Source organism: Gorilla gorilla, chromosome 13 (genome assembly GCF_029281585.2).
Source record: "Gorilla gorilla gorilla isolate KB3781 chromosome 13, NHGRI_mGorGor1-v2.1_pri, whole genome shotgun sequence".
In the NCBI taxonomy this organism is placed as follows: domain Eukaryota; kingdom Metazoa; phylum Chordata; class Mammalia; order Primates; family Hominidae; genus Gorilla; species Gorilla gorilla.
The window spans coordinates 125273879-125294734 of NC_073237.2; the positions used below are offsets into that span (position 1 = coordinate 125273879).

Consider the following 20856-nt stretch of genomic DNA (forward strand, 5'->3'; position numbering starts at 1 on the left):
GGGTTCAAGCGATTCTACTGTCTCAGCCTCCCAAGTAGCTGGGATTACAGATGCGCACCACCACGCCTGGCGAATTTTTGTATTTTTAGTAGAGATGGGATTTCACCTTGTTGGTCAGGCTGGTCTCGAACTCCTGACCTCAGGTGATCCACCCACCTCGGCCTCCCAAAGTGCTGGGATTACAGGTGTGAGCCACTGCACCTGGCCAGACAGTTGTTTTTTAGTGGCTTCATTGTGTGTGTGTGTGTGTGTGTGTGTGTGTATGCTGGGAAGGCGAGGGGCTTAACCTTCCCTCCTCAAGGACGTGTGGGGCTGAGGTTTCTAGAAGGGCTTTTACTCCCAGCCACAAACATTCCCTGCTGTCTTCCAGATGCGTTTCTGTTGCGTCTTGCATCTCGCAGCAAGTTTGTCTACATCTAAACGTCTCTTGAGGGCTTAAAACCTCAAAATTAAATTGCTTGCTGCAATCTAAGCCTCACGCCTAGAGCAATGTTCCAGTGGAGTAAAAGTGGCTGTAAAATTCCATAGCTTTCACGTGCCACCTGGACGCCATCAGAGTGCCACTGCCAAACCTGCGCCCTCTGACGGGCAGCATGACAAACGCACTGACCAGCAGCGGGGGCGGTGGGCGGGAATCCTGGCCCTGCAGGGACACCTCGCATCTCCCAGCTGACTCCATGAGTCAGGATCCCTGGGGGTAGCCCCCTTCCATCCCACAGAGTCGGGTACCAGGCAGCTCACCCTCTGTCAGACCCCCCAGTCCTCCCCCTGGCTCGCCTAGGGCTTGGCCAGTGCCCAGTCCCCTGGGATCTCAGCAGAAGATGCGTCTGCTGCCTCTCTAGGGTACTGGTGGCCACATTTCATAACCTGTCTAAGAAGGCAGCGCTGGTATTCATAACAGGTTAAGACCTGTAAACCGTGTGTGGCCGTGACTCCATGTGCAAATATGAGCCAACAAACGTTGGCTGGACTTGGCGGTTCCCACCAGTAATCCCAGCACTTTGGGAGACTGAGGTGGAGAATTGCTTGAGCCCAGGAGTTCCAGACAGCCTGGGCAACATAGTGACCTGTCTCTACAAAAATAAAAATATTAGTCCGGGCGCAGTGGCTCAGCACTTTGGGAGGCTGAGGCAGGTGGATCACCTGAGGTCAGGAGTTCAAGACTAGCCTGGCCAACATGGTGAAACACCCCGTTTCTACTAAAAAATACAAAAATCAGCCGGGTATGGTGACATGCACCTGTAATCCCAGCTACTTGGGAGGCTGAGGCAGGAGAATCACTTGAACCTGGGAGGCAAAGGTTGCAGTGAGCAGAGATTGTGCCACTGCACTTTAGCCTGGTGACAGAGTGAGATCCCATCTAAAAAAAAAAAAAATTAGCCAGGTGTGGTGGCATGTGCATGTAGTTCCAGCTACTTAGAGGTCGAGACTGGAGGACTGCTTGAACCCAGGAGTTCCAGACCAGCCTGGGCAACATAACAACCTATCTCTACAAAAAATTTTTAAAAATAGCCAGGTGTGGTGGCACATGCCTGTAGTTTCAGCTACTCGGAGGCTGAGGCTGGAGGATCGCTTGAGCCAAGGAGTTCAAGGTTGCAGTGAGCCATGATCGCACCATTGTGCTCCAGCCTCGGCGACAGAGCAAGATCCTGTCTCAAAAAAAATAAAACGGCCTGCCTTCCAGGCCCTTCTGCCCCCGGGGCCCAGACCCGACACTGCCTCCTGGCCCTAAACCCAGGGCTAGGCTCCCTTCCAGAGCTTCCGTATAGCGGTACCCGTGAGACCAGAGGCATCTGAGTATGGCCTGATGGGGTTCCTTGTAGAGCCCTGGTTTCCATGTACCCCCTAAGGAAAAGAGTATCTTGTCTCAAGTATCTTCAAGGGCCTGGGTCCCAGGTGGGTCCAGGAGGCCTGCTTGTCTTTGAGGCAGGTTGGCATAATGGAAAGTCGGGCTTGGGGTGCATCTTCCCAGCTCTTCCTAGCTGTGTGGCCTTGGGCAGGTTACCAAACTTCTCTGGGGCTCCGACATCACACCCATAAAAGGAATGATTTAAACTCTACCATAATAAGAACAGCAGTGAACGTTCCAGAGCCTTACTGTATGGCAGGCACTAGTCCAAAAGCTTTATATGGACTGTCTGCTTCTGTCCTCATCACAACCCTCCAAGCAATAGACTTGTCAGCCCATTTTACAGATGAGGAAACCAGAGCCCAGCGAGGTGAAGGGACTTTCTCACGGTCTTGTGGTGAGGTGGGTGCCACCTTGCTGCTATGCATGAAGGTTGGGAGATGGGGCAAGGACGTGCTGGGCACTTAGCTGACGGTCAGTAACTGGGCGCTACTGCCCCAGCCTGGCAGGGCGAGGGCAGGTCCTGAGGCTGCACCTCCAGCCCCACCTGCTGCCTCTCTCTGCTTGGCTCCGGAGCTGCTGGGGGAAGCCCAGGTGGGTGTCCCTCACCTGTTGCCTTTCACCCTAGAAGGCGGGCCACGCCCTTGCAAGTTGGTGTGAGGATGAACCTGTTTCGGAGCCCAGCCCGGGTGAGAGCAGTTTGGAACTGACCCGTGCTCCCCTCCCCCTCCAGCCCTGGCATCTCCCCTCTTCCTCTCCCCAGGAAGTGAGGGTGTGCCCTTCTACACAGGGTGAGTCCCAAGCCAGGCAGCACCCCCAGCCAGCAGCCTCTGACTCACCCCAGCTGGGTGTGGGGGCCTCCAGGGCAGTGTCCACCCTGGGGAGGGTGGAGGCTGTGTGTGCTAGACGAGGCTGAGACCTCTCCTCCCCCTCTGGCTCTGGGACAGGGGAAGCACATGACCCATGGCCCGTGGTGGGAGCAGATCCACAGGCTTGGAACCCTCCCGGGACAGGGCCTGTTGAGAGCGGCCCCTTCTCGCTCCCTGGGAGAGCACTGGAGGGCCAGCCTTCCCATCTCTGGTACAGGAGGGGTGCCAGCCTCCCGCCTCCCCTCCTGCTTGGGAAGTTTTCCCGGCTCAGCCTTGTTTGCACTTTCACAAAAGGCTCTCTGTGCCCTGTTTACCCGCAGCCCGCCTGCCTGCCGCCCAGGTGTGGGAGCCACGCCAAATCCCCGTGGGCCCACATGGGGTCTGGTGCGTGCTGGGGGGTCTCTCTCTGGGACAGAGTGGGCAGCTTGTCATTTCTTGACTCCTTTCCCTGTCTTCGAGAAGCATCCAGGGGATGTGGACTGGGGCTGAACCTAACGACTGGCTCTGAGAGCAGATGGCCAACTCTGCCACACGGGGTCCTGAGCCTGGGAGGGTCTCCAGGTGTTCGAGGTTCTGCGAGTCCTGGGGGGTCCTGTGGGTCTCCGAGTGGTCTGGCCCCGCTCAGAGACATGGTGCTTGAGGCTCCACCCTCACCCAGCTCAGTCCCCACTGAATTCTGGGAGGGTCATCTGCGATGGCAGGTGGGACCGTGGAACGACAGCCTGAGTGTGCCCGGTGCTGTATTGACACATGATGCCTTATTTTTAATTCTCACGATAACCCATTTCACAGCTATAACCCATTTTAGGCTGTAATATTTTAGGATGTAATATTTCCATCTTGCAGTTGAGGACACAGAGGCTCTGAGGCCCCAGTGAGGCACTGGTGGGGTTGGCGTTTGAGTTGCCCAACTCTGGGGTCTGAGCTCCTCCCCGCTCTGCTCCCAGGAGGTGAGGACCTCAAGCTGCTGAGCGTGAGTGTTACGAGGCAGGGCAGGGAGGATGAGGCTGACCTGTTTCTAATGTACGGATGGCAGCTACTCATAAATTCTTTTATCATCGTGAGAAACCACACAGTGAGGAAGGTCTTTTGATTTATTTCCAAGCAGTTTTTCTACTCATAAACATACCAGATTTAAATAATGGAAGAATGTATAATATAGACAGCCCTCTACAGTCTTACCACGAGTAGACTTAACTATATATAGTTCTGTGCATAGCTTTCTAAATTCTTTTCTGTACACAGTAATGAGTTTGCTATTGATATAATTTTATTTTTTGAGACAGAGTATCACTCTGTCACCCAGGCAGGAGTACAGCAGCACAGATTCGGCCCACTGCAACCTGCGCCTCCTGGGTTCAAGCGATTCTCCTGCCTCAGCCTGCTGAGTAGCTGGGACTACAGTTGTGTGCTACCACGCCCAGCTAATTTTTTTGTATTTTTAGTAGAGATGAGGTTTTGCCATGTCGGCCAGGCTGGTCTCAAACTCCTGACCTCAAGTAATCCACCCACCTCGGCCTCCCAAAGTGCTAGGATTACAGGCGTGAGCCACCGTGCCCAGCCATCATTCTTGTTTTAAAAAATTGCCAGGCATGGTGGCTCACGCCTGTAATCCCAGCACTTTGGGAGGCTGAGGCAGGCAGATCACAAGGTCAGTAGATCGAGATCATCCTGGTTAACACGATGAAACCCTGTCTCTACTAAAAATACAAAAAAATTAGCCGGGCATTGTGGCGGGTGCCTATAGTCCCAGCTACTTGGGAGGCTGAGGCAGGAGAATGGCGTGAACCTGGGAGGCAGAGCTTGCAGTGAGCAGAGATCATGCCACTGCACTCCAGCCTGGGCGACAGAGTGAGACTCCATCTCAAAAAAAAAAAAAAAAAATTATACCAGTAACAGGCCAGGTACAGTGGCTGACACCTGTAATCCCAGCACTTTGGGACACCAAGGCAGGTGAATCACTTGAGGTCAGGAGTTTGAGACCACCCTGGCCAACATGGTGAAACCCCATCTCTACTAAAAATACAAAAATTAGCCAGGAGTGGTGGCACACACTGTAGTCCCAGCTACTTGGGAGGCTGAGGCAGGAGAATCGCTTGAACCCAGGAGGTAGAGGTTGCAGTGAGCCAAGACCACACCACTGTACTCCAGCCTGGGCGACAGAGTGAGACTCTACCTCAAAAAAAAAAAAAAAAGATATCATATTTCCTAATTTGTTTTCATTGTGGTAAAATACACATGACATAAAATTTACCACCTTAACCATTTGTAAGTGTACACTTCAATGGTATTAAGTACATTCATATTGTGTATCCATCACTACCACCCATCTCCAGAACTGTTTTCATTTTGCAAAACTGAAACTCTCTGCACCCATTAAACGCTCACTCCCCATTTCCTGCTCCCCCAGGCCCTGGTATCCCTTCTGCTTTCTGTCTATTCACTTATGTGAATAAGTGAAATCAAAGTATTTGCCTTTTATGACTGGCTTCTTTCACAGATAACACATTTTATATACTGCTCAGCAACATTCTTTTATGCTTAATATCTCTTAGATGTCTCTGGGGTCACTGCATACACATCTACAAGGAAGGTGGCGTTATTCCTGATTTAAAGTTGTAGAAGCTCGGGAGGCTGAGGTAGGAGAATCACTTGAACCCGGGAGGTGGAGGTTGCAGTGAGCCAAGACCGTGCCACTGCACTCCAGCCGGGGCCACGGAGCGAAGCAAGACTGTCTCCAAGATAAAATAAGTTGTAAAAGCAGAGGCTTAGGCTAAACAATTTGCCTGGGGTCACAGAATTATTTCTTGCTGGAGGTGGATTTGAACCTACATGTCCCAAACTCCAAGTCCTTGCTGTCTCTGCTCCCTGAGATCCACCTGTGCCTGAGGGAAGGCTGGGGCTCTCTGGGTTACTCATTTAACCCCCAGGCACAGAGATGCCCTGGCCCTGGCCAGGAACCTGGTCCCATTTGTCCTAGGCACCTGCTTGAGCTGCCTTGTGGGAAGGGCCTGTTCTGCATGATGCCCACTTCTACATCTCCCTGGGGGCAGGGCAGGACCAGGTAGGGAGTGCTTACGAGTTCTGCAGGGTCCTCAGGGGCCGAGGAGCAGCAGCTGGAAGGAGGAGCTGCCTCTGCTGCTCCGGTAACCTGGTAAGATGCAGTAGCTGCTGCTCCCTGCTGAGCCTTCGCCTGTGGGAGGTTGGGGAGAGCACTGGCTATGCAGGGTAGGAATGCATGAGTGTTTCATTGAGTTTTGTGTGATGAAATGGTTTAAGAAAAGTATAAAAACTAGAACAGATACATCCGTATCAAGAACTCAGCTTTGTCAGACTTCAGTGTTTTGCAGTAATTGTTTCAGATACACACATGCATGCATGCACACACCGCTCACACACATGCAGGCACACCCACACTTGAATGTGCGCAGGCACTTAAGTAAAATATTCAAAGCACAGTTGAAGTCCCTTCCCCATTTTCTTCCCTCCCTAGATACAATCATTATCTTGGTTTGGAGACTTTCCATGCATGCTTTTGTATCTTCGGTATACTTGGGTATACACCTTGTAGAAAACCTTATATAACATATGCATCATCTACAACTTGTTTTTTGGATCAACATTGCTTTTGAGGTTTATCCACATTGATACATGTTGCTACAGTTCATTAACTTTAATTGATTTAAAGCATTTCCATTGTATGATTAGAACAACGTATCCTTTCTCCTGTTGATGAACATGTGGGTCATTTCTGATTTTTTGCTATTACAAACGATTCTTCAGTGAGCATCCTTGTGTGTGGTTTCTCACTTATGTGTGGAGCAGCTCTCTAAGATGCATAAATAATGAGGAGAGGAGTTGCTGGGTTGTAGAGTACGTGCATCCTACCTTCTCTAAGAGTTCACAGTTTTTGCCAATTGGGGGAGTGAAATGATATGTGATTGTTTTAATTTACATTCCTTGATTACTAGCAAGGCTAAGAATTATTTCATACATTAGTTCCATTTGCATTTTTCCCCTGTGAATTGCCTATGCGTATATTTTGCCATTTCCCCTCATTGGATTGTTTTTGTCTTATTTATGCAGGATTTCTGTATTTATTCTGGATACTAATCTTTTCTTTTTTCTTTCTTTCTTTATTTTTTTCTTTGAGCCAGAGTCTTGCTCTGTCACCCATGCTGGAGTGCAGTGGTACGATCTCTGCTCACCGCAACCTCCGCCTCCTGAGTTAAAGGGATTCTCCTGCCTCAGCCTCCTGAGTAGCTGGGACTACAGGCATGTGCCACCAGGCCCGGCTAATTTTTTTGTATTTTTAGTAGAGATGGGGTTTCAGCATGTTGGCCAGGCTGGTCTCAAACTCCTGACCTCAAATGATCCACCTGCCTCAGCCTCCCTAAGTGCTGGGATTACAGGCGTGAGCAGTTGTGCCCAGCTGTATTCTGGATATTAATCTTTTGGTAGTTTTAAACTTTGGAAATAACTCTTCCTAGTCTGTGGCTTCTTTTCACTTGTTTATTATTATGTCTTTCAATGTATGTTTTAACTTTAATGTGATCAATACATTACGTTTCCTATAAGGATTTATACATTTTGTGGTAAGATATTCCTGTCTTAATGACATTAAGACAGTCTCTGATTTTTCTTTTCTTTTTGAGACGGAGTTTCACTCTTGTTGCTCAGACTGGAGATCTCGGCTCACTGTAGCCTCCACCTCCCTGGCTCAAGCAATTCTCCTGCCTCAGCCTCCCGAGTAGCTGGGATTATAGGTGCCTCCACCACACCTGGCTAATTTTTTTTTATTTTTAGTAGAGACAGGATTTCGCCATGTTGGCCAGGCTGGTCTCAAACTCCTGAGGTGATCCGCCCACCTCAGCCTCCTCAAGTGCTGGGATTACAGACGTGAGCCACAGCACACTGCCTATCTTAGCTATTCTTGATCCTTTGAGATAGTGATTTTTAAAAAAAATTGTTTTTTTGAGACAGTTTTATTCTTGTTGCCCAGGCTGGGGTGCAATGGCGTGATCTCGGCTCACTGCGGTCTCCGCCTCCTGGGTTCAAGTGATTGTCCTGCCTCAGCCTTCCAAGTAGCTGGGATTACAGGTGCCCTGCAGCACGGCTGGCTAATTTTTTGTATTTAGTAGAAATGGGGTTTCACCATGTTAGTCAGGCTGGTCTCAAACTCCTGACCTCAGGTGATCCTCCCACCTTGGCCTTCCAAAGTGCTGGGATTACAGGCGTACACCTCCGTGCCTGGCAAAATAATATTTTTTCTTAATTATGAGTAACAAATGGTTATAATAAAAAAATACAGGGCAGGGGCAGTGGCTCGCGACATTGCACTCCAGCTTGGATGACAGAGTGAGACTCTGTCTCAAAAAAAAAAAAAAAAGATAAGTTTGGGGTGAAAAAGGATAATAAACAGCAGTCTAATCTCACTTCTAAGATTGTTCTGTGTGTGGTGTGTGTGTGTGTAATTTATGGCAGAGGGCTTACGTACTTTTTAGATTTAACATACTTTGAACATTTCCTCTTGTTATCAAGTGTTTTGTTCTAATGCACTTTTGGGATTGCATAGTATTCCTTTATCTGATCATTTAGTAAGTTTTTTTGTTTGTTTGTTTTGTGAGACGGAGTCTTGCTCTGTTGCCCAGGCTGGAGGGCAGTGGTGCAATCTTAGCTCACTGCAACCTCTACCACCTGGGTTCAAGCAATTCTCCTGCCTCAGCCTCCTGGGTAGCTGGGATCACAGGTGTGCGCCACCATGCCCGGCTGATTTTTGTATTTTTAGTAGAGATGGGGTTTCACCATGTTGGCCAGGCTGGTCTCAAACTCCTGACCTCAAGTGATCTGCCCAACTCGGCCTCCCAAAGTGCTAGGATTACAGGCATGAGCCATCACGCCCAACTGTTTATTATTTTGTATCTTGCTTTTGTCCAAAATGGCAGTATGTGAAGAGCTACTTATTCCACTGAACAGATCCTGTCACTGCATTCTCATGGCTTCTTTTTTTTTTTTGAGACAGGTTCCCTGTCACCCAGGCTGGAGTGCAGTGGTGCAATCATAGCTGACTGCAGCCTTGACCGCCCGGGCTCAAGCAGTATTCCCACTGCAGTCTCCTGAGTGGGTAGAACTACATGCACTGCTAATTTTTTGGTAGAGATGGGATCTCGCTATGTTGCCCAGGCTGGTCTCGAACTGCTGAGCTCAAGTGATTGTCCTGCCTCGGCCTCCCAAAGTGCTGGGATTACAGGTGTGAGCCACTGCGTCTGGCCTCTGGTAGCTTCTTTTTTTTTTTTAGACGGAGTTTCACTCTTCTTGTTGCCCAGGCTGGAGTGCAATGGCATGATCTCAGCTCACCACAACCTCTGCCTCTTGAGTTCAAGCGATTCTCCTGCCTCAGCCTCCCAAGTAGTTGATCTAGTAGCTTCTTTAACGAGGGTGTGCTTATTGTCCACCTACTGCGTGCCAGGCCCCGCCTAACTGTCCCTTTACCAGGTGTCCTGGAGCCCTCTGATGGTTTTCCTTCTTCCATTTCCCAACTTAACTCTCGAACGCACTTTTCATTCACTCACCAGGTGTCTCCTGAAGTCAGGGTTGCTCTGGCAGGGCTGGGCCAGGCCTATTTTGCTCTCCACTTCCTGTTCACATCCACCCGCAGGCTCTGGCTGGCCTTGGCACACTGGATGTGTTGAATATTTCAGGCCCTGGCCTTTTAGCAGCCCTCTGAGGCAGGGCCTATCTTTAGCCCCATTCAAAGATGGGGTAACTAAGGCTCACAGAGGTGAAGTCACCTGCCCAACATCACAAGTAGCAGAGCCAGTCTGGCCCTGGCCCGGCCCTTGCCTCCAAGCTCATGTAGGCTTGCTCTCCACTGACCTGGGCTCTCACACAGATAGTTTGGGAAGCCTCATTTCTGTGATCTTCATGATAGTCCTGAGAGCCCGCAGGGCATTTGTCACCTTCCCCCATGTTACCATGGGGAACCAAGGTGCTGAGAGGGGAAGGCGTCCTGGCTCCTGGATAGCCCCCTCCCTCTCTGCCAGCTGGAGGCCATAACAGTCGGGACAAGGGGGTGTCTGTGATGGTGGCGGCAGCTCTGCAGTCACAGCCCAGCAGTCTGACGCAGGGGTGGGCAGCTGAGGGGGAAGGAGGAGTCCAGACTGGGCAGAGGCCTGGACGCACCCACCCCTTGGCCCATTTTTTACACAACATGGACACATCTTTAACAGGTTTGCTGCTCCTTTCTAGACAGGGAAACTGAGGCCCTGGGAGAGAAGCTGTTCCACAGCTCCGCCAGGACGCAGTGCCAGCTGAGAGGGCCGAGTACAGGGAGGATAAGCAAGGGCACTTTCCGTAAGGCAGAGATAGCCCAGCCATCCCCACCCCACGCCTCAAAGGCTCCCTTCCCTTCCAGGGCATTTCTGACCACACCCAGGTGCACCCCAAGAAGGGCTCTCGGTGGGGTCTGCTCCATTTGAATGGCCCACCCTGGAGGTGCTGCCTCTCTGGGCCCACTGTAAATCCAGGTTTGAACGCCACCTCTGTCACTTACAGGCGGTATGAAGTTGGGCAGAAGACTTCTGTCTCTGAGCCGGTTTCCGTGGTTATAAAATGGACACCTTAAAAACAAAAAGCCTTAACAAAAGGACATTCTCATATGTGTTAGAACGTGGTGAGCCTTGAGGACATTATGTTAAGTGATACAGCCCGTCACAAAAGGACAAATACCTTATGATTCCACTTACATGAGGTCCCTAGAGGAGTCAGACTGACAGAGAGAGGAAGTGGGATGGAGTGCTTGGAGGCGGTGGGAAGAAGGGGTGTCGTGTTTAAGGGGTGTGGGTTTCAGTTTGACGAGATGAAGAGAGTTCTGTGTATGGTGGTGATGGTTGCACAACAGTGAATGTGCTTCATGCCACTGAACTACACCCTTGAACATGGGTAAGATGGTACATTTTCAGTTACGTGTGTTTTATGACCGTCTAAAAAATTTGAGGGAAAAAAATGGACCTGGAAACAATGGGGACCTCCTGGCTCAGTGCAGGGGAGAATCTGGCCTTGGCCTTGGTTGTCTGTTTCTGAACTGGAACTGCTCTCTTGTGGGTATCTGGTCATCTGCAGTCCTGAGTTCCTGGGCAGGTCCTTGCACTGGGCCCCTCCCTGTGGGGATTCCTCAGGGCTGGGCAGGGAAAGGAAGGGCCCAGGCTGCCTGGCTTTAGCTGCCTCCCCTACCCCAGCCCCAACCCACATCCACCTGAAACTGCTGCCAGCCTCTCCACCACACCTGGGGCCCACGCCCTGCAGCGCCCCACCCCACCTTGTCCCCTTTCAGGCGCTCTCTGGGAGAGACTCTGAGTGTATCGAGTCCTAACAATTGACTCTTGTCCTCAAAGAGAATCTGGCTTCACTAGGTGCTGAGGAGGTGGAAGAAAGATTATACCAGCCTGGGCTGACTGCGCCCCACTCTGCACAAAGCACTTTAAAAGCATTTGGGGGCTGGACGCAGTGGCTCACGCCTGTAATCCCAGCACTTTGGGAAGCTGAGGTGGGCAGATCGCTTGAGGTCAGGAGTTTAAGACCAGCCTAACCAACATGGTAAAACCCTGTCTCTACTAAAATACAAATATTAGCCGGGCATGGTGGTGGGTGCCTGTAATCCTAGCTACTCAGGAGACTGAGGGAGGAGAATCGTTTGAACCCAGGAGGCACAGGTTGCAGTGAGCTGAGATCATGCCACTGCTCCAGCCTGGGTGACAGATTGAGACTCCGTCTCAAAATAAAAATAAAAGCATTTAGTTCCCAAGACTTGCTGGGTGCAGTAGCTCATGCCCGTAGTCCCAGCTACTTAGGAGGCTGAGGTGGGAGGATCACTCAAGTTCAGGCGTTCGAGGCCAAATGGGCAACATAGCAAGACCCCATCTCTAAATTTTTTTTTTAAATTAGTCCAGTGTGAGGCCCAGTGCAGTGGCTCACACCTGTAATCCCCGCACTGTGGAAAGCTGAGGTGGGCAGATCATGAGGTCAGGAGCTCGAGACCAGCCTGACCAACATGGTAAAACCCTGTCTCTACTAAAAATACAAAAATTATCCGGGCATGGTGGTGCACGCCTGTAATCCCAGCTACTCCAGAGACAGAGGCAGGAGAATTGCTTGAACTCGGGAGGTGGTGGTTGCGGTGAGCCGAGATCGTGCCACTGCACTCCAGCCTGGGCGATAGAGCAAGACTCCATCTCAAAAAAAAAGACCGGGCACAGTGGCTCACGCCTGTAATCCCAGCACTTCGGGAGGCCAAGGCGGGTGGATCATGAGGTCTGGAGATGGAAACCATCCTGGCCAACATAGTGAAACCCCGTCTTGACTAAAATATGAAAAATTAGTCGGCCATGGTGGTGGCGTGCCTGTAGTGCCAGCTGCTTGGGAGGCTGAGGCAGGGGAATTATTCGAACCTGGGAGGCGGAGATTGCAGTGAGCCCAGATCGTGCCACTGCACCCCAGCCTGGCAATAGTGTGAGACTGCCTCAAAAAAAAAATTTTTTTTTACCCTGGTGTGGTGCTACATGCCTACAGTCCAGCTACTCTGGAGGCCGAAGCAGGAGGATTGCTTGAGGCCAGGACTTTGAGACCAGCCTGGGCAACATAGCAAGACCCCGTCCCATTTAATTAAAATAATTCCCATGGCCTCCTCCCAGCAGCCCTGCGTGGTATCATGCCCACCATGTATGTGAAGAAACTGAGGCTGCAAGCAGTGAAGAGCTTGTCCAAGGTCCCACAGAGAGGCTACCAGAGTCCAGGCCCACACCTTGGTACTGGCTTCCCCTCTTCATCCTCGGCAAGAGCCATGTGGGAGGGAGCCTGCCCCTGCAGGGGGCAGGCAGGTGGCTCTGACCACCCGGCTGGCTCCTGTTGGGGTGGGGCTCCTTTCCCCACACCCTTGGGAACTCAACCCTGGATTTGGTGCCTGCACCCTCTTTCCTGATCTTCCCCGAAGCCCCATCAGAGAGGGGCAGTGACTTTTCCAGAATCACACAGCAGAGGACAAGGAAACGGGTGCAGCTGGGGGTGACCCCTCCAGACAGGTTACCCTTACCAGGGTAGGCCCAGGCACCAGCCGGGCCAGGCCTGTGAGAGACTCCAGTCCAGGCCCTTCTCAGCTCTGCAGCCAGCCCCAGGCTCTGCCGTTGGAATCCCAGGGCCCTCCTCCGCTCCCGAGACACACTCAAACTGGAGAGAGGAATCTGAAGCAGAAGTCCCACCTTGATCATTTTTTTTTTACCCCCGCTGGACCTAGCCAAGGGCTGAACAGAGTCCGGATGTTCCCAGACCAAGCATGGAGTTGGGGCGGGTGGTCAGAATCAGACCTGATTGGGACGGTGTTTCCTGCCTTGGGCAGGTGGTTTTGCCTCTGTGAGCCTCAGTTTCCCTCACCTGTGTGACTGAGCTGCGAACATTTCCTGCCTCAGAAGGAGGAGTCTGGGTGGCACAGACAAGCCCCAGGTCGGCGGGGCTGGGGCGGCTCCTCGCAGAGGAAGCAGGTGTTTCTGTGAGCGAACACACCCCACTCCCTGAACACGAGGGAGGTGTTGCAGTATCATTGTCACCACATCCTGCCCGCTCAAACAGCCGCGCCCGCCCTGGCTGTCTCATTCCAGACTTGGGGGCAGGCAGGCTGCTGCATGCACCGGGCTCCTCTCCTCCCGCTTCTGTTCCCCAGTTAAGTCCTGGCCCTGGATGGGGACTCCAGGTGTCCACGTGTCTCAGTGGAGGCAGCTGTGTGATTCAGAAGCTCTCCCAGTGCCACTTTCTTTCCCAGCAGTGTAGGTGGTGCGTGGACCCAGCTGGTCATTAGAGGGCCCGGGCCTTCCTGTGGGGCGGGTGCTTGCCCTGGCCTGTGAGTCCTGGCCTCACTAGGAGGACTGACTTCTGGCCTGGAGCTGCCAGCCCAGGGCGGGCGGTGGTGTCTGCTGGCCCCTTTGTGACCTGAGCGCTGGTAATGCTGAGGGGCGGGGAAGCTGCACTCCCAGTCCCGTTTCTCTTGGCACCGCCTGGGTGAGACCTTGGGCAGGTGGAGGGCAAGTCCCACATGGTGGCGAGGACCTGAGCCCGGTGGTAGAGGGACAGGCCTGCTGGGTTTGTTCTTACTCTACTCTGCCACTTAATAGCAGGGTGATGTTGGCAGGTGATGTCACCTCCCTGAGCCTTAGCACCCCCATCTCTGGGATGGGGCTATAGAGGCCTGGCCTCTTGGGCATCAAGGATGACCCTAGGAGGGCCTGCAGGGGAGGCCTGCCTGGTGCCTGGGACACTTCCAGGCCCTCAGCACTGGCTGTGGCCATCATGACCCTTGCTGAGTGCCCCATTCCACCTGCCTCACATGGGGTCCTGCTCTGCCTTCCTCCTGTCCTCCCCATCCAGCATAGCCTAGAAAGATTGGGGCTGGGGAGTGTTTGGCATTTGCAGAGAGGTGCTGTTCTTTTTTTTTTTTGAGTCGGCACCTCGCTCTGTCACCCAGGCTGGAGTGCAGTGGCGTGATCTCGGCTCACTGCAAGCTCCACTTCCTGGGTTCACGCCATTCTCCTGCCTCAGCCTTCCAAGCAGCTGGGACTACAGGCGCCTGCCACTATGCCTGGCTAATTTTTTTGTATTTTTAGTAGAGACGGGGTTTCACCTTGTTAGCCAGGATGGTCTCGATCTCCTGACCTCGTGATCCGCCCGCCTTGGCCTCCCAAAGTGCTGGGATTACAGGCGTGAGCCTCTGTGCCTGGCCCAAGAAGTGCTGTTCTTAAAGAGTTCCTAACTAGGCCGGGCACAGTGGCTCACGCCTGTAATCCCAGCACTTTGGGAGGCCAAGGCAGGTGGATTGGTTGAGGCCAGGAATTCAAGACCAGCCCGGCCAATATGGCAAAACCCCGTCTCTACTAAAAATACAAAAATTAGCTGGATGTGGTGGCGGGCGTCTGCAGTCCCAGCCACTTGGGAGATTGAAACATGAGAATCACTTAAACCCAGGAGGCAGAGGTTGCAGTGAGTCAGGATCATGCCACTGCACCCCAGCCTGGGTGACAGAGTGAGACTGTCTCAAAAAGGAAAAAAAAAAAAGTCTGTTACTATTTTGGTTATTAACATTATCAGTAATCAAAGAAAGGTGGCCCATGATCTGGGCACCCCTGTTCCTCTCCTAAGAGAAACAGACACATTTGACACAGGCATTTAAAACTTGGTTTAGATAAAAATCTAGGTTCTGGGTTACAGTGTAAAGTAAAAATTGAATGTAAAGTAAAAGCACAATTTGGCCAGGCATGGTGACTCACACCTATAATCCCAGCACTTTGGGAGGCCGAGGCAGGTGGATCACCTCAGGTCAGGAGTTCGAGACCAGCCTGGCCAACGTGGCGAAATTCCGTTTCTACTAAAAATACAAAAATTAGCTGGGTGTGGTAGCGTGTCCCTGTAATCCCAGCTGCTTGGGAGGCAGAGGCAGGAGAATCATGTGAACCCAGGAGGCGGAGGCTGTGGTGAGCCGAGATTGTGCCACTGCACTCCAGCCTGGGTGACAGAGCAATACTCTGTCTCTAAATAAATAAATAAATAAATAAAAGCACAATTTATTCTAATACACAGAAAGGGCTGGGTGCAGTGCCTCACTTCTGTAATGCCAACACTTTGGGAGGCCAAGGCCAGAGGATTGCTTGAGGCCAGGAGTTCAAAACCAACTTGGTCAACATAGTGAGATCCTGTCTCTACAAAAAATTTTAAAAATTAGCCGGGCATGGGCCAGGCATGGTGGTTCACACCTGTAATCCCAGTACTTTGGGAGGCCAAGGCGGGCGGATCACAAGGTCAGGAGAATGAGACCATCCTGGCTAACACGGTGAAACCCCGTCTCTACTAAAAATACAAAAAAAAATTAGCCGGGTGTGGTGGGCGGGTGCCTGTAGTCCCAGCTACTTGGAAGGCTGAGGCAGGAGAATGGCGTGAATCTGGGAGGCGGAGCTTGCAGTGAGCCAAGATCGCGCCACTGCACTCCAGCCTAGGCAACAGAGCGAGACTCTGTCTCAAAAAAAAAAAAAAAAAAAAAAAAATTAGCCAGGCCTGGTGGCACACACCTGTAGCCCCAGCTACCTCGGGGAGGCTAAGGTAGGAGGATTGCTTGACCAGGAGGTTGAGGCTGCAGTGAGCCATGATCACGCCACCGCACTCTAGTTTGGGCAACAGAGCAAGATCCAGTCTCTTAAAATAAAAATTATAAAATTCTAAAATACACAGAAAGGACTGGAAGGTTAACAATGTGTAACCCTGGTGGGGATTGTAAAGGGGATTCTTCTTTTTTTGCTGCTACGCTTTTTTACAATTTTCCGTATGTTCTCCAGGGAGCATCTAGTACCTTATCCCTCTGTGACAGCCATACGTCTGTCATTGTAAGAGCAACGAGCCTTGGCCGTGTGACCACGAATGGCCACAGAGAGGCATTCTCACAGAGATCTTGCTGCGTGCCTCCTGTGTGGCACAGTCTGGGTTTCCTAATGTGGCTTCTCAGCCAGTGTTTCCCAAGCTTGGCCAATCATTAGAGTCACCAAAGTTATGTGTTAAAAATCAGGTTCCCAGCCGGGCACGGTGGCTCACTCCTGTAATCCCAGCACTTTGGGAGGCTGAGGCGGGCGGATCAGGAGGTAAAGGGATCGAGACCATCCTGGTCAACATGGTGAAACCTTGTCTCTACTAAAAAACACAAAAATTACCTGGGCATGGTGGTGCAGGCCTGTAGTCCCAGCTCCTCGGGAGGCTGAGGCAGGAGAATCGCTTGAACCCTGGAGGCAGAGGTTGCAGTGAGCCAAAATGATGCCACTGCACTCCAGCCTGGCGACAGAGCAAGACTCCGTCTCAAAAAAAAAAAGAAAAATCAGATTTCCAGCTTCTCTCCATAGTAGTCAAACTAGACTCTCTCTGGGAGAGCCTGCTGTTGCTGCTGTTTTTAATTCCTTTATACACACGCAACCAGAGACGATTTTACATTAAGGCCTGTCTGTGATCACCCAGTTTGTGGGGGAGGAGAGCCTTATTCTTAATCCCCTCTCTTGAGGCCGCTCCCCTAGGAGCCTGTCATTAAGACCCACTGTGTGACCTTTGGTCTTCCGAGTGCTCCCAGAATCTTGTACACACATAACTATACACACATGTGGAATTTTGTTGTTGAGGCAGGGTCTCTGTCACCCAGGCTGGAGTACAGTGATGGGGTCATAGCTCACTGCAGCTTTGACCTCCTGGACTCAAGCGATCCTCCCACTTCATCCTCCCAAAATGCTGGGATTACAGGCTAGGATTACAGGCGTGAGCCACCATGCCAGCCCCCATGTGGAATTTTTTTTTTTTTTTTTTTTGAGTTGGAGTTTCACTCTTGTCACCCAGGCTGGAGTGCAATGGCACAATCTCGGCTCACTGCAACTTCTACCTCCCAGGTTCAAGTGATTCTCCTGTCTCAGACTCCCAAATAGCTGAGATTACAGGCACCCGCCACTACGCCAGGCTAATTTTTGTATTTTTAGTAGAGACCGAGTTTCACCATGTTGGCCAGGCTGGTCTTGAACTTCTGACTTCAGGTGATCCACCCACCTCGGCCTCCCAAAGTGCTGGGATTACAGACATGAACCATGTGGAATTTTTAAACCTTGCTCTTTGTTTTATGGAAGCGAGTTCATGTTGCGCCCCCTCTGCATGTTGCTTTCTTTCCTCATATTCTGCAGGAATCCCTCCAGCCCTTTGCTGCAGCTTTACAGCAGCTGGTTCCCAGTGAACTGGGAGTTTTAAATGTGTCCCTCTGGTCAATCTGTTCATTAAATAGGTGGACTTTAGAAAGGAGTTCCTGATTGCTCTTACTGGAATGCAAGGGATGGGGCAGAGAACCCTGAGGCTGCACTGGGGATCTGTCTAATCTCACTGTGCTCAGTCTTCCTGTGTATTAAATGGGGAGCCTGCCCGCCTCCCCCAGGGAGGTTTCCCAGCCAAGTGGCCACATGCTTTCTGCAGAAGGGCTGATAAGTGGGCTGCCCTGTGGAGTGGGCAGGCTTTGGCTCCCAGCTAGATTTGAGGTGGAATTTTGGACAATGGAAGAATTTTCATTGTCTTCTTCCCCTGACCCCTGGTCCTAGGAAAGCCAGGCCACCCTGTGCTAACCCCCCTCCCATGGATCCCTTTTAGGTTGAACCATGATTCCGGTGACAGAGCTCCGCTACTTTGCGGACACGCAGCCAGCATACCGGATCCTGAAGCCGTGGTGGGATGTGTTCACAGACTACATCTCTATCGTCATGCTGATGATTGCTGTCTTCGGGGGGACGCTGCAGGTCACTCAAGACAAGATGATCTGCCTGCCTTGTAAGTGGGTCACCAAGGACTCCTGCAATGACTCGTTCCGGGGCTGGGCAGCCCCTGGCCCGGAGCCCACCTACCCCAACTCCACCATTCTGCCGACCCCTGACACGGGCCCCACAGGCATCAAGTATGACCTGGACCGGCACCAGTACAACTACGTGGACGCCGTGTGCTATGAGAACCGGCTGCACTGGTTTGCCAAGTACTTCCCCTACCTGGTGCTTCTGCACACGCTCATCTTCCTGGCCTGCAGCAACTTCTGGTTCAAATTCCCGCGCACCAGCTCGAAGCTGGAGCACTTTGTGTCTATCCTGCTGAAGTGCTTCGACTCGCCCTGGACCACGAGGGCCCTGTCGGAGACAGTGGTGGAGGAGAGCGACCCCAAGCCGGCCTTCAGCAAGATGAATGGGTCCATGGACAAGAAGTCATCAACCGTCAGTGAGGACGTGGAGGCCACCGTGCCCATGCTGCAGCGGACCAAGTCACGGATCGAGCAGGGTATCGTGGACCGCTCAGAGACGGGCGTGCTGGACAAGAAGGAGGGGGAGCAGGCCAAGGCGCTGTTTGAGAAGGTGAAGAAGTTCCGGACCCATGTGGAGGAGGGGGACATTGTGTACCGCCTCTACATGCGGCAGACCATCATCAAGGTGATCAAGTTCATCCTCATCATCTGCTACACCGTCTACTACGTGCACAACATCAAGTTCGACGTGGACTGCACTGTGGACATTGAGAGCCTGACGGGCTACCGCACCTACCGCTGTGCCCACCCCCTGGCCACACTCTTCAAGATCCTGGCGTCCTTCTACATCAGCCTAGTCATCTTCTATGGCCTCATCTGCATGTACACACTGTGGTGGATGCTACGGCGCTCCCTCAAGAAGTACTCGTTTGAGTCAATCCGTGAGGAGAGCAGCTACAGCGACATCCCCGACGTCAAGAACGACTTTGCCTTCATGCTGCACCTCATTGACCAATATGACCCGCTCTACTCCAAGCGCTTCGCCGTCTTCCTGTCGGAGGTGAGTGAGAACAAGCTGCGGCAGCTGAACCTCAACAACGAGTGGACGCTGGACAAGCTCCGGCAGCGGCTCACCAAGAATGCGCAGGACAAGCTGGAGCTGCACCTGTTCATGCTCAGTGGCATCCCTGACACTGTGTTTGACCTGGTGGAGTTGGAGGTCCTCAAGCTGGAGCTGATCCCCGACGTGACCATCCCGCCCAGCATTGCCCAGCTCACGGGCCTCAAGGAGCTGTGGCTCTACCACACAGCGGCCAAGATTGAAGCGCCCGCACTGGCCTTCCTGCGCGAGAACCTGCGGGCGCTGCACATCAAGTTCACCGACATCAAGGAGATCCCGCTGTGGATCTATAGCCTGAAGACGCTGGAGGAGCTGCACCTGACGGGCAACCTGAGCGCGGAGAACAACCGCTACATCGTCATCGACGGGCTGCGGGAGCTCAAACGCCTCAAGGTGCTGCGGCTCAAGAGCAACCTGAGCAAGCTGCCACAGGTGGTCACAGATGTGGGCGTGCACCTGCAGAAGCTGTCCATCAACAATGAGGGCACCAAGCTCATCGTCCTCAACAGCCTCAAGAAGATGGCGAACCTGACTGAGCTGGAGCTGATCCGCTGCGACCTGGAGCGCATCCCCCACTCCATCTTCAGCCTCCACAACCTGCAGGAGATTGACCTCAAGGACAACAACCTCAAGACCATCGAGGAGATCATCAGCTTCCAGCACCTGCACCGCCTCACCTGCCTTAAGCTGTGGTACAACCACATCGCCTACATCCCCATCCAGATCGGCAACCTCACCAACCTGGAGCGCCTCTACCTGAACCGCAACAAGATCGAGAAGATCCCCACCCAGCTCTTCTACTGCCGCAAGCTGCGCTACCTGGACCTCAGTCACAACAACCTGACCTTCCTCCCCGCCGACATTGGCCTCCTGCAGAACCTCCAGAACCTAGCCATCACGGCCAACCGGGTGAGTGGCCCGGCCTCAGCTCTGCGTGTGGGCTGGCGGGTGGCCTGGCCGGGGCCTGTGGTGGGGCACTTGGCAGGCTCAGTGTCCTGGGACCGTCGATGCCCCTGAGTGTGGAGTCCTCACCTGGGGTTTACAGAACCATCCAGGATAGAAGCTCTGTTCAAGAGACAGACTCCTTGGGCCCCATCCCAGGCCTGCTGAATCCGAATCTCTGGGCCCCGGGCCTGTCTTTGCTCCAAAATATTGCAGTTCTCCTGCCTGGAGAGACTGCATGGCCAGGCAAGGTCTGTCCCCCAAGGTGACCTTGAGCCGGGTTCCTCTTCAGCAGGGATGTGCTTGGGCAGGAGGTCCAAACCCGGGGGTCCTCTCGCAAAGCCGGGTGGTGGGAGTCAAGACTTAACCTGGAGTTTGTGTCTTCCTCAGCTTGTTCCCAGTCGGACTTGGAGGCAAGGAGCCAATCTGGGTCCACCCAGGACAGAAACTGTGTAGGTGGCCAGTGCTGGCTGAGGGGAAGCCTTGGATGGTCTCTGCAGCTCCCACACACCTTTCTCCGCTGCATTTGGTGGTGTCAGAGGCAGAGTTGGGCCTAGATGGGGCTAGCTTGTTTCTGCCTGCCCTTCTGAAAAGGAAATTGTGAAAATCATTGTCACTGGGAGTTTGGGAGGCCACACCTTCGACATACTTTCAAGACTGTTGGTGGTCTGTGGGTGCCAGTCTCTTACCTGGCTGGGGAAGCCCCCATCCAAGGGCCCCTTGGTGGAGGCAGGCAGTGTGGATGGAG

At 52.6% G+C, this 20856-nt stretch overlaps 1 protein-coding gene across 2 annotated transcripts in view; it reads left to right on the top strand.

Moving 5' to 3' along the window:
- LRRC8A (leucine rich repeat containing 8 VRAC subunit A) overlaps positions 1-20856 on the top strand; it is a 36512-nt gene that overhangs the window by 7768 nt on the left and 7888 nt on the right. For both annotated transcript variants that reach the window (XM_055351282.2, XM_063696789.1), the window contains exon 2: positions 17911-20075. In XM_055351282.2, coding sequence (XP_055207257.1) covers positions 17919-20075 — 2157 coding nt within the window. In that variant the 5' untranslated portion in view covers positions 17911-17918. The remainder of the gene's footprint in view (positions 1-17910; positions 20076-20856) is intronic.